We start from the raw sequence: 14,530 nt of genomic DNA on the forward strand, positions 1-14,530 counted from the left end.
ACATCGAGTTTTCAAAGTAGAAAAAATATCGGGATTTAGTTTTGAACTAAAATCGTGCAGCCTTTTACGTCTTATGATAACACGTGGTGTGTTGACTATAGTCCAGGACAATCCGTATGTGACTGCTCAGTGGGAAATAAAGCGTCTTATCGGCTTTTTGCAGGTAGACTTTTTAATTACTGTAGCTCGCGCTTTCTCTGCGTCCCTAGGTGGGGCGGCGTTAGGACCCAGCGGCAGCAGTGAAACAGCGCACACATCTGTCACCTCAGTCTCTGTGAAACGACCCGAGCTTTTCACTCAGTGTGAGATATTCCTCCAGATCAGAGGTAGAGGTAGAGGTAGAGGTAGAGGCAGCCTGACTACAGTGAGGGACACTGGACACATAGACCTGCTGTAGGCGGACCATGACGCACAGGACAGCCCGACGCTCTGAGCTCCAGCCGTAGGACGGAGCACCGCAACATGAAGACACCTATGGTAAAGCTGTGTTTTATAGTCCCGTAACATCATGTGGAGCTCTCTGTAAAGTGCGCTCCAAAAGCTGCTGAGAGTAGAGTACCGGGGATCAAAAGATTAGACAGTGAACAATAGACATCCAGCTGTGCGCTCCGATTCTCTCATTTTTATTATAGCTACACACACACTAAACAAAACAACAATAACCTTCTGAGTTATGTGTTATTTACTATGAATTACCTCCAAATGTGTCCAAACTGTGATAAATAGTGTCCGAAAATGAATTCAAAGTGTTGTGAGAGATGGTTTTCTGCTCTCAAGCAAAGCGCATGAAAGTGATTCTGTTTATTCCCTCTGACTTTATAGTCGTATTTGTATTGATCATCTCACAGGTTCATACTAGAAGGTTCAGTAAAACATGTAAGTTGAAAACTAAAGAAAAAGGACCCCCCAAAAATGTATGGACAGATTTAATCTAATTTTGCTTTATATGCCTATATAAAATTGTAAGATTATGAACAAAAATCTACCTTTCAGACACAAAAAAAAAAAAAAAAAGCCATGCTAAATGCAAAATGTATTGATAATCACTTTTTCTTTTTTTTTTTTTTTAAAGCTTGTCAGATGAAAATCTATCCAAAACCCAAAATTTCTTAGTCTTAGTTCCTACCACCCAACAATACAGTGACGTTTTTTTATTTTATTTATTTTTTAACCATTTTAAGCACTCTTGTTGGCTTGTTTGAAAATAATACACATTTATATAATGAATACCCTTCTCATGCACAAATGTAGTTAGCGCTTTCAGAAGTTGTGCTTTATGCTTATTAAAACTGTTCATTGTCATGTGCACAGTGAGAAAACATGTTTTTCATGTACAATGACATTCTCACTCTGCTGTCCACACTGGATGCATTATTACATTTGGTTTAAAAAACACAAGCTAAGATAAAATGTGATCAGTTACATTTAAACTCAATATTGCTACGTCAACCTTTTTGTCACTGCACATAGCTTGGGATGTTACCTCAGAATGGAAAGGGGAGAGAGCAATTTAATCGATTAAATGTTAACATCAATAACAATATTGATGAATAATAGTGTTGAATCTATTATCTCTGATCCCTTTCCCTTTGTGTGTATACATGTGCGTGTGTGTGTGTTTATTGTCCTATGATTCAAGATATGAATGCAACAAAACTCCAGGTCGAAGTGGAAAATGGATTGAGGATTTTATTAATTACTACGATGATAAATACTATGATGATGATGAGGATGATGAGGAGGAAAAGCTCCCTTTAAGTATATCTGAGCATCGTTCACTCAGTCCAGCACTCACCTGTATCTGTTTGTGTGTCAGCGCCATGGGATAGCCGTGGTTCTTGTGCTTCTCCTGTGTGCCAGCCTGTTCATGGTCTACAATGGCAGCTTCATCGGCATCTCCAGGGATGCCAACGCTACCCGCGTCCACCAACATGAGCAGCTGCGGAGACCCACGGAAGCGCCCGTCAGAGTGGCACAAAGTCACCCCCCAGCAGCCCTCCAGGGATACAGCAGCATCATCGACCATAAGGTAAACAGATGCGTCTGCATGTCTTTCCCTTGATGTTGGAAAGAATTAAATTGGTGGTACTTCCAGATTAGAAAAGGTAGTTATAGACAAACAGGATTCATTAACAACAGATGCTCTGCAAACAATGTCAGAAGACTCTTTAATTTGAATAACAAGACACTTAATTCTAACAGGACAACAATAATTCCCTCACTGGACAGAAAATGACTCCACGTGACATGCGGCTGTCCTTTGGAAATTAGGATTTGGAAATTAATTTATCTAAGGCAGGGGTGTCAAACTCATTTTAGTTCAGGGGCCAAATACGGAGCAGTTTGATCTCAAGTGGGCCACAGATATTATGTTGGAAAATGTTAACATTATTGTGCCCTAGTTTACATTTCTACATATACATAAAATATTAAGTATGTAAGAAACTATCAATTTTCAAGTAATAAATGACAGATTTCAGTCATAACAGGATCTTCACTTTACATTTCCTAGATTTTGTGACCAATTACTATTTAATTAAGGGAAATGTTATGCAATAATTAATGACAAAAAATGACTGCAATCATGCAATATAAGCACCGGAAAAATTGTGAGCCCTTGCAAAATTTGTTGAGTTTCATTTACACAATGATTCATGTTTTCTCTGTCTTTTTTACTTTCTCCTGCGGGCCGAATTGGATGATCCAAAGGGTGCGATTTGGCTCCCGGGCCATTAGTTTGACACAAGTGATCTAAAGGGTTTCCACCTGTACAATACACCTAAGGATACAGTAACCACTCACAAAATAACATTTCAAAACCTCAAACTAGAGAGGGGAGCCAGACTATGCTGTCCACCAGGGTTGGGGTCAGTTACATTTTTCACTTACAATTATGTCTTCAATTATCCATGTTTAATTAACAGCTCAATTACTGTTACAGTGACCAGCATTTATTTTTTTTTTTTTTTCAATTACAACTAAAATTACAATTATTATGTTTCCCCCTGGAAGTCAATTACAATTACTCAATTACTAAAGTTCCATTACAACTAAACACAATTACTGAGCCTTTATTAAATAACCTCATAAAACTTACCCTTCCTCTTGTGTTAGCTTTCTGTTAGCATCTCTTATGATAACGGGTCGATTTTGACCCATGTCTTAAATGAGCTGTAAAATACACTAAAAAATATTATCTATCATCCAATTTGTTTTTCATCTCTTGGTTACCTTGTTAGGCTTCCTGATCAATGAAAATATTGGTGTTAATATTTTTGGTGTGGGCGTCTGAGCCTTTTGTGTGTCAGTATAATCCTAGATTTATTTTTTTTCAAATGGTAAAATGATCCCCAAGAGAACTGACAGGTTGTGGGAAACGTTTATATAAAACACATTTTAATAATTGTTCACTAAGTATGTATGTGTAAGCCATAGAACTATAACATGGTTTTGCCAGGTTTGTGATTAATTAAATTATAATTGGCAGTTTTTATAGAATTTCCATGGCAATTACAATTAAAAAGTGAATTATCTGAACTCAGTTACAATTCAATTATCATTACAACAGCAACAGATTTTTTTCAATTACAATTACAATTATAATTACACCATAATGCATGTAATTATCAATTATGCAATTACTTTTTGCAGCACTCATTGAGCCTCTAGCAGCATCTGTACATCAGAACCTGTTATCAAAGGACTGTACTCCACCATCTCAGAACATTAAATTATCCTATATGCAGATGATATTTTAATTTATTTAGAAGAACCCAAATCCTCACTACAATTACAAGATGACATTTCATCTTGTATTCATCCTACCTGCGGCGGATGAATACATTTCACCAGCCAATCAGCGACGTACAACACAAGCAGTTAGAGTTAGGGACCTGCTCAACATCCCACAGTGATAACCCAGGTTGGATTCGAACCAATGACCTTCCGATTACAACTGTTACGCCACCACCGTCCACTACAAGAAGTATTTTATTAATGTCTCAAAACTTTCTGACTATTCCATTGATTTAACTGGTCAAAATCTAAATCGTCAATCCTTTCTTTAACAAAAAATTTTTTAAAAATCAATGGAATCTTGCAGGCCAAAACCCCCAATACCCTCCTCCCACAGATATTTTGAAATATCTGGAAATAAATATGTCATCAAACTTAAATGAACTAAAATTCTCTATGATCCCACTGAAACCACGAGAAAGCGGTTCCAAAGAATAAATTCTGCGCAAGGAATAGAAAATCAAATTTTAGTCTATCAACTCTTTAGGGGCTGTGTGGACTGTGGGGGGTTGGTTTGAGTCTTATTCTTTTGCAAAAATAAAACATGCATAGTTGCAAAGCTCTGCATCAAATGAGATGTTTTTCCTTCTCTAACAATCTCACCCACACCATCAAGTCTTTACAGAGAGAGAGAGAGAGAGAGAGAGAGAATCCCTGCTGTTGTTCATCACAATTTTCATCAGCGCGTTCAATATCCACCTGTCGTTACCAATACAATCATAGGCTGTGAATAAACGGCTCTGCTGCATTCTACCTCTAATTGATAAACCCTAGAGACCAGCAGCAATAGGTGATCCCTGACGTCACAGGATGGCTGTATTGACCAGCATCTGTTTACTAAGCCAGGAGGAAACAATCAATGTGCCTCCAAGGGAAGGGAAGCAGACCTTGTCACCATGTGGAGGGTCTTTTAACAACCGTGGACCATGTGTTTCCTGGCAAGCAGATACATCTCGTTTGTCTCACTTTTTGAATTAAAAGTTAAATTTACGTTAAGAAATACTAACATAAGAAAACTGTGTTGTGTTAGCATTTCAGCGTGTCCAAACATCACTTCCTCTTTGTCTTTTTTCTTACCTAGTGTTTATTGTTGGAGATGTTGGTGGAGCAAATTTTTTTGTTATCAACCAAATCACATTGTGTAACACCAAAATTACAAATCATGAAGCACACAAGTTCAAGATAAAGACAAACTTCACTACTTAGAGCAAATGTGTCAAACTCAAGGCCCGGGGGCCAAATCCGGCCCTTCAGAGCATCCGTTTCGGCCCGCAGGAGAAAGTGAAAATGACCGAAAAAACATGAATCTTTGTTCAACTAAATAATTTGTAAATTATTGTTGAAGGATCATTTTTCTCAAATATTCCACAAAGTCTCCCCAAATTAAAAACTATTTGGTCAAAAAATAAATGAATCAAAGGACATTTTAATATTTGTTTCTTAATGCTTAGATATTGTTGATGCCTTCCATACTTTGTCTAATTTATAACTGGAAGTGCCAACTTGTACACATTAATGTTGAAATTGTTTGTTTTCCCACCTAAAATCTTCTGCCCACTGCGATCGAACTGCTCTGTTTTTGGCCCCTGAACTAAAATGAGTTTTACACCCCTGGCTGAGAGCTTTAAAAATTGACAGAAAATCCTGAAATGTAATAGAAAATTATTCTATTTTTTTAATGTTACACTTTTCCTTTTTGTTTTAGCAAAAAAAAACATGTTTGAATGTAATATCAAAATGTGTGTTTCAGTCATGGCCAGTGTGTCAGCTGAGCTATGACCAAAAGACTTTCATGAGTTGAGAAAATCGCATCCATTCCTCTTCTTTTTCTTCTGCTGTATTCATTTTCCAGCCTCTTTGATTCACTTTGCCGGTCTCCTGAGCCATTTTACATCTCTTTGTTGTCACTTTGTATGTTGGACTTTATAACTGCAACTGTCACTTTTTTGGCCTCCTGAGCTCTAAAGCAGCCTGACTTTTGTTTATTAAACCTCTTCAGCGGTCCATCTGTAACAGGTTTAAAGTAGAGTGACAGGCTAGTTCATTGGCTCTAAACAATTCTGCTGTTTGCTAGAAAAGGCGTATTCAGTCATTTAATTGTTGCCTTGGTTGATTTGAATATCAGCATTATGAGTGTGCTGCCAGCTTCAGAGGCTGCTGCTGCTGTGTGGATGAGACAAATAACCTGTGAGAAAGTATCAGCTGCACAGATTTGTGAAGCAACACATTGTTCCCAAACAATGAGAGAAGTAGCCTGCTTGGCAATTAGACTTCTTGTAAATGGAACACCAGGGCACGTGAAGAGCCATTTAATCTAGGGACACACTAATGAAGGCTGGCATGGAAGGTCGATCAATGCGTCATGAAAAGAAATCTCTCAGTAGGAGAAACCAGCAAGTAGAGAAGCTTCTGATGATGAGTACAAAATACAGCAGCTGTTTCCTAAGGTAATATACTTAACTTTACCTTTTCGATTTCAAGATTTCAGATTGACAGTTGCCCTCTTCTTATTCCTGGCTTGGCTGGGGTGCGGGGGCGGAGCGGGCGTGGTCGCAGCCGGGGCCACAGGTTTCTGCTAGGGGGCTGGGGCACAGGCAGTTTAGGTGACTTAAACTGCGCGCCCTGAGGAGCTGGGAAAGCCTTGCGGCAAGCAGGTGGAGACAACACCAGTGGCTTTCTGGGGAAACAGAGGCGGTGAGCCTCATCAACCTTGTTCTTCGCCTCACAGGGCCTCTGCATGGAGGCCAGCGCAGAGCTGAAGATCTCCTCCGGGATGACGGGCATGTCCCGAATGTCACTCTTTTCCACCGCAGAGAGGTTCGCCAGGTCAAGCCAGCGGGCCCACTCATGGAGGACCATGGCCCCCATCGTTCTTCCCGAGGCTTGAACTGCACAGCGTTTGACACAGAGGCATAAGTCAGTCACCACCAACATCTCCTCCCAGCTGATCGGGTCCGGAGCTTACCCAATGTCATCACACAGCTCCGCCTGTTACGCCACGAGCAGTGAGAGAACATTGAGCGCTCTGGCCGATAGCGCTGCCGCCTTGTAGGAGAGCTCTGTCAGGGCTGACTGCAGGCGGTCAGGCTCGGTTTCCGGACGACAGACGGCCGTGATCTTCCAGGAGCGTGCCACCTCATCCAGCAGCTCTGGGAAGATGGGGAGCAGCTGCTTCGCCGTACCACTTGTCGCGGGAAGGCGCTTCCCCTCTTACCGGGACCTGGTCACCACGGTCATGACGGCGGGCCATGGGATGGCTCCTCGTCTGTGCTGGGGTGCAGCAGGAAGGAGAAATGAGTTAGCGCTAGCATGTGGCTGCTAGCCGCTAAGCCAGCCGAAGGCCAACAACCGGCGCCTGGGGACTACATGGGGCGGCAAGGGCAGTGTCGGAACCAAGCCGCCAACAGCGGTGTTGGGTCCGGTGCTTACAGCCTTGGGGTGGCGTGGAGCATTTGCAATGAGCCGAGATGAAGACAGGGGTGTAAGTGGATGGCTGTCGATGGCCGTGGGGGGCGTTGAAACAGTGTAGTTCCAAGCGTGGGAGCAGGGAAAACACTGGTTGACCTGAAGTGGTCGACAAAATAGGATACCAACAACAGCGTCCGGCGACGGAATCCAACAAGGGTACACCTGTGGACGGTTCAGCTGCTGTGACAAGAAGCTTCCTGAGTGAGAAGAGGAATTTGAATGGTGCCGCATTCTCCGCTCACTCTACTTATAGTAGGCAGGACTACCTGCGGTGGATGAATACATTTCACCAGCTAGTCAGGATTGGCGTAATGAGATAGAGCTTTTGAGATATGATGCAGAGGCGTATATATCATAGTGAGATATCGAAACGAATGTTATGACAGAGAACCAACTCTTTGAAGTGAATGACGAGAGCCACCTAGTGAATGGGAGCTGATTTGAAATTAAATTTTATAGTAAAAACGGTACACGATTGGTCAATATAGTGGAGGGGAAGAGCTACCTACACAACATGGTAAACAGGGCATCGAACAGAAGCAGGGAGCGAGGGAAAGATAAGAGAGCAGAGACGGCCAACTTCTATCACAATGGGGGCCACGACAAAGTGATTATCTAATCTTGTTGTTGTGTGTATTTTTTGTTATTGTTTCGAGTGTGTTTGTTGACATATGTATTTTTGTGGCTGTTTTGAAATTTTTTGGTGTAATATTGTGTATTTTCTTTCATAATTTTTTGTTGTTATTTTTGTGTTTTTGGTGTCCTTTTAGATATTTTTTTATGCATGCAGGCTTCTCGTGTGGCCAGTAATAATTACAAACTGCTTCTGATCAAGTCTTCATAGTTTTATAATAGTAGCACACTCTACCTGTTGCAAGTCAGCTGTTCAAGGAGATGTTTTACAAAGAAACAACTGACCTGCCAGGTGAGAGAATAGTTGTCCTTCCTTATTTCTTATGGACAAAGGAAGATTAAAAGAAAATCAATAAAAATCCAAGGTTGCTTGTTCCTAGTCTGTGGGCCAGTATTAGTTTAGTAATTTGATAATTCGTCCTTCTCTCTGAGATCAAGCAGCAGAAATTATGTCACAATGAGCAAATTCTACTGATGGATTTTTGAGTAAACTAAATAGAGTTGTCTTACATGTTACTGTTTCTAAAGCATTGCTTTCCTGGGATTGTAAAAAACCAAAAAAACACTTTTCCAGGGACTGGTTGTGCTGGTGTCTGTCCCAGCTCACACTATGAACAAGGCCATGAGCAACACCAGTCTGTCACAGAGCCAAGACAGACAATCACACACATTCACTTCTATTGGCAATGTAGTGACTTGAGTTATGCTAATGTACATGTTTTTGCACTGTAGGGGAGAACCCACACAATAATGCAACCCACAGCATTTCTGCTGCGAGACAGACATATTGTGCTTCACTTTTTTGCTTTGTTTTTTTTTCTTCTTAATTTTATTTGTTTCCAAGCAACATCTCATTTTGCAAAGGCACTAAAAACCAGAGATGAGCCATAGTTGCCATATGTCAGGGCATCTGATAGAGCGTGGGATACCCTCTACTTTCTTTATTTCACTGTTATTGCTTAAAATGCCAATATTTAGTGACCATGTTCTGATCTGATGAGAATTCATCCATAATGCCTCAGTGCATACAGATCTGGCGAAGAATCGATTTTCCTTCTGTGAACTAGAGCAACGACGCATCATAAGTGAAGCACCATTTTATTGTTTTTCTTTGCAATAAACCTATTGACAATATTTGGCAACAGGGGACGTCAATTAGCGCCACGGCTCCATTGAACAACATTTAGGCTTCTTCAGTCCTGCTATGATGTCAGTCTCCCACTATGAGCTACAATCAATACTTTATGATTTCAATGTACTTTGCTAGTACAACATGTGTTAGTACATTATGCAGAACGCTGTTAAGATGCCTTGGTTTGTTTTGTTTTTGCTTCACCCTGAGGTTTGACTGCGTGGCTGAAGATTGTTTAGGCGCTTTGAGAAGTGTAAAAGTTGTTGTATTTGACACACCTTTGCTGCTCTGGCTTTGCTGAATGATCAGTCTTTGGGAAAAATAAACTGACAAGAACGTTTGTCTTCCTCATTTTTACTCGCTGACCCCGCTGACGTATTGATCTTTTTAAGACATCCGCTGGCAGGCATGTCGGGTGCAGCAGTGCCAGGCAGCCTTTGACTTCACTTTATCTTCCACCAGAGTATTAAACTCATCACAACCCACAAAACTATTTCGCAGTCAATAACTTTTCCACCAACTTTTGGCCATGATCCTACTTGCCATGACATTTAAACAATTTCGCTTGGTGATTATTCAAGGTTTAACATAGCTATTCATAGGTTTATTTCATGTTTGGAAAACAAACAAACCTAATATTGTGATGCTTGTTTGGTCCAAATGAAATACTACTGTGTTTATTTTCAGCTACTTTGCAGATTTGGTTGACCTGAAGTTGTCCAGTTTTGTAAAGAAAGTTTTAACTGATATGAAACTGAAACTCTTGACGTGTTAGAGAAAAAAGAAATAGAGACAAGGACAGAACCAGGGAAGGGTGACAATGGAGCAAATGATGGAAGAGAATATAGGAGGCAAGGAAAGGTTCACCCTGGTAGGATGAGAGGAGAGAGAGATTGTGGAAGCAGAGTCTGACATGAGAGGGAAAGATTGAGTGGGAAATCCCAAAGGGTTTCTTTTCTTCTTGCACTATCCTCCTTTTTTATTTTCTCTGTGAGGAGTCAGAAGGAGGAGGAAGAGGACAGGAAACCACTTCTGTATCTGAGTGGAGGTTGAAGGATGAGACAGCCTTCCTGTAATGGCCTCCCTGACACCAAACACAGCACCACAGGGAAATATATGAAGATAAAAAAGAATGAGCGAATAACTAAATGACAAAATACAGCATAAAAATGGTTAATTATTCATTCATGGGCAAATCTCTAAGTGTAACATTTTCAGCACTTTAATTAAATATATTTCCTCCATAAACCTTCACAGTAAAATTGTGTAAAATTCTAAAATGAATGTAATTCTGCCTAATTTATTTTGGAAAAGTCAAAAACGTGTTATTTGCTGTACAACATTAAAGAACAAAAAAATGCAATACAGTGGCCACATTTACATGGGAGCTTTGATTCCCCTTTATTTCAGAGTAGAAGTAAATTCCTCTTTAAACTGACCTTATAAACACTTAATGTCAAATGCAAACGTAATTCTGAATTAGGTGGTAGTTCAGTGCATGCTCGACTTCTTGCGATGACGCGCTAGTGACGACATAGTCCAAGATGGCTGCCCGGACTGGAGCCAAGCCTATATATTCAATAAGAGCCTTAAAAGACATGAGTATAATGAAAAGAGTGGATGGATGGAAGCATAAACCTGTGGACATTCACACAGACGCAGACATCGGCAAACGAAACAGGCTTTATCGGGGCACGGAGCACCAGAGCTTCACTAATGATGCGCAGATCATTATAAAGTTCATTTTTTACTCAATGTCCTGTATAGTGGAGAATAGATAGAGCAGCTGTTGCACTAACTGCTGGCGTTGATTGACCAAAGTACGGTCTTCTATCTTTCTTCTCCACTGTTCTATCTCTCCTCTCCTGCTCCGCGGACGAAAGTGAAACCGTATGTTATTGTCGAGCTGCTGCTTCAAAACTACAAACAAAATAAAAGTGAAAACAATACTTATTATGTGGTCTTCTATGTTGTAACCAAAAAGAAAAGGTTTGTTGTGTTTTTTTTCTGATAGACGTGGATACAACACGTTCGCCCTTTGTCCAATCAGAACCCTTCCCAACCCCAGACCGAAAGCTGAATTGAATAAAGCCGAATAAACCTGTTTGTTTTCCATGTAAACCTCAATTTGGAATGACTATTTCCATGTAAACATGAAGCAGAACACTTTAATTCCAAATTAAAAAAAACAACATGTAACCATGGCCAGTTTGACACAAACATCTGTTGTGCAGCCAAAGACCACAGGAGTCACAAAACTGTACAAACCAAAGTTTTTGACGCAAAGTTCGGACAGAGACGGTTTCAGGCATCGATTCTGGAAATGCTCCATGTCGAGGTAGCCTGAAGACATGAACGTGCACCATCTGTGCCGATGAGACATGACAGCTGCAGAAGGACATGTTTAATATTTCATCTCAGACAGCCACATCTTCTTTGGTTTTTCTCTCAGCACCAATGACATCATTCATTGTTCTTTAGGACATGTGCAGCTCAGTCAGCCAGCTGGATGGCAAGACAGGAAAACTATAATTGTGCAGTTATGGCCAACTTTTTTGTATCTAATTTGGATTAATATTATCTCTAAAACGTGAGGGAGTTCTGTTTTTATGGTGTGTACCATTTTGACAATTTTAAATTGCTACTCAAATTGAGCCAAGCTGTGACAGACAGCTGTTATTCTGTGCAGAAACCTTGTTAGAATACTAAGATTCTTCAATTTGGACTGAAGAGATGAGAGTAGTGGTTTCTTTATGCTACACTGGTCCCATTTGGAGTATAGTCTTGGATTCCAACCTATCTCCAATGCATTCTGTCAGCGCCAAACATAACACAGCTTGGGGCTATATCCAATGCAGGCCTGGAAAGCAATTACGAATGAAAGGTGGGAGGGCGGTGGGGGGGGCTGACTCTCGATAAGCATTCCCTTGATGGGGTAATCCTACACTCTGATCCATTTGGCCTTCTGTAGTTAGGGAATCACTGTTGAAGTTATACGTTTTCAACATAAATTGAGCAAAGGGAGATTTCTCAGAGCTCATGTCACCAGCTGAATAGTGATTTCATGCTTCAAGGTATTTTAACCTTTGCTTCAACCTGTGGAGCCTTTGCTTTATTTGGCCAGGAGAGACCTTCGAAAGGTTAAACTTTGATAAATGGATGATACCATTTGGCACGACACCGAGAGATGGATGACGAGCTGCTGTCGTTGCTATTGTGCGTGCTTCAGAGCCCAATGCAAAATGACGATTGCAGGCAATGATCACAATAAACACAATTTTTCTTCTTTTTTGTCCTTTGGCTCTGCAGACACACTATGCACTGCTTCATTTCTCAGCTCTTTAGGTGTGATTAATGACATTGTCCCATTCAGTGGGAAAGGAAAGTAATCACACTGTTTGTATATTGGCTTAATCACCTCATGTGCTTTAGAAAACCTATTGGCTCCCATTTAAAATTATTATAGAGACCTGTTTTTCCACCCAAATTTTGGTGAGAGTTCTTTCAAAACAAAATGAAACTGGGAAAAAGTTGTAGAAGACACCACCACTGGCTGTTGCTTTGTAATGTTAAGGCGATGCGACATGAAATCATTACTTGTGTACCTTCAATCGAAACTCTCCCAATTACAGAGCCTGCGTTTGATGTACACTCCTTCCCTCTGAGACTGCAGTGTCAGAAAGATCTTCTGTCTCCTGCTCTCCCTGACAGGGCTACTGATGACTCTCGCACAGGAGTGTTTACGAGTAAGCAGTATTTGTGGGACGTGCGAAGCTCGTCCAACTTCCTTGACTTTCGCTGAAGGGAAACATTTTCAGAGCTGTCTCTCTGCTCTGACACACCACAGTCTAAAGATAATCATTCAACCCTGCAGAACGTTTGATAAGAAGCCCGTCTTTGAATCAGGTTTGTTAGAGCAGGAAGATATCTTGAAAATGCATGTCTGTGACCCTCAAGGAGTTGAGTTTTAGACCTGTGAAATAACTATGGTAAAACATTTTAAAAAGATGCATGTTTGTTGAAATTACTGTGTTAAATCTTTATAATTCACAAACCATTTAGATATCTGTTAAAATATAACCAAACAAGAGCACTCAGAGAGCGAAAACCTCCACCAAGCGTCAAATACCCTCTTTGCCAGATATTTGCAGTTATACCATAATAACGATACAGTAGGTCCAAATGTATAAATAAAGAGGTAATTGACGAACCAATCTGACATAGCTGAGTCAAATTTCATAAAGTTTAGTCTATTACAAATCAAGATATGATTTTTTTAAATTTCGCAATAATGAGAGATACTGTAGCGATTTATTGGAATCTTCCATGGCCTAAGGTCTATCTTCGGTTAAAATTTGTGTAAAAATGTGTTTTCAGTATTTTACACGAAATCCTACTAACATACAAATAAATTAACATTGGTAAAAATATTATTATTATCTTGGCGGAGATTAAAAAAAAAATGTGTATCAATGTATTAGATCTTGCTTCATTTGCATTCATCCTGAAATAAACAGCCTCTCAGTCCAGGGTTTATCCCTCACTGGGACTCAGATACAATAAAATAAACAATATTAAGAATAAATGGAAATAATGATTGAATGTCTGAAATGAATTGTGTAGTGCATTTTATTTGGTTAATGTACGTCGTGTATTTCAATGGGCTGATAGACGTTTTAATCAGACTTATTTATGGTTCAATAAGACAAATAGAGTGATTAGCCAAGTGCTTGCAAAAATGCTTTCCCTTTAAAACAGTCAATCAGAATTCCAAAATATGAAAGTTAACTTTGAGTCAAAGTCAACTGAGAAGTTTGAGCTTTGCCATTATCACACTCTATGCTAATTGATGTTTGGTGTTCAGAGATATTACTTCAGAGAAAGTAACAAATAGCTCTTTTTACTGGTCGTTCTTTTATTTATGAAAAGTGTTATACAGAATATTAGACAACAGACGTCAGATGAAATGCTTCGTTTTTTTTCACAACTCGCTGTGTGAACGCTGAGTGGAGGTCAGACAACAGTCTTTTGTACTGGGAAAGTGTTTTTTTTCTTCTTTGTTAGCGCGCTGTCTCTGTTCCTGTCAGATCAGAGGTGTTGGTGCAGCAGCGCTGCAGTACAGACGGACAGTAGAGGAAATGATCATGTGAGGAGAGTATTAGCCCTTGCAGCGCTGCATGTTTTCACACTTCTTGTCAATCATTGAGAAAGATGAGGGAAGCTGCTGGATGGTCGATGTGTTTCCTCAGAAAGTAAAAATTGAATAACTACACCCGTAAATGTACTTTGTACATCATAGTATTAAAGTAAAGAAAGGGAGGTCTCTAACTGATCATTGGTGTTAAACAAGTCAAAATTAATGTTTGGTTATCAAATTAACTATACATCATATTTTTATGTCCTGTACAGTATGAAAAACTTAGTGTTTTTGTTTTTTACTGAAGTATTAAAGAATACTCCCTTTTTTTTTGGAAGTTTTTTGAACAAGCATATTGTGTGCGT

The 14,530-nt window shown here is 40.0% G+C and overlaps 1 protein-coding gene across 1 annotated transcript in view; it reads left to right on the plus strand.

Annotated features, from left to right (window-relative positions):
- The first annotated feature begins 245 nt into the window (after nucleotides 1-245).
- Nucleotides 246-14,530, plus strand: part of st6galnac5a (ST6 (alpha-N-acetyl-neuraminyl-2,3-beta-galactosyl-1,3)-N-acetylgalactosaminide alpha-2,6-sialyltransferase 5a) — a 51,586-nt gene continuing 37,301 nt past the window's right edge. Inside the window, exons 1-2 of the mRNA XM_028472746.1 lie at nucleotides 246-477; nucleotides 1,817-2,029. Of these exons, the coding sequence (XP_028328547.1) occupies nucleotides 463-477; nucleotides 1,817-2,029 (228 nt within the window). The 5' untranslated portion in view covers nucleotides 246-462. The remainder of the gene's footprint in view (nucleotides 478-1,816; nucleotides 2,030-14,530) is intronic.

The sequence above is a fragment of the Gouania willdenowi genome, chromosome 17 (genome assembly GCF_900634775.1).
Source record: "Gouania willdenowi chromosome 17, fGouWil2.1, whole genome shotgun sequence".
Taxonomy (NCBI): Eukaryota; Metazoa; Chordata; class Actinopteri; order Blenniiformes; family Gobiesocidae; genus Gouania; species Gouania willdenowi.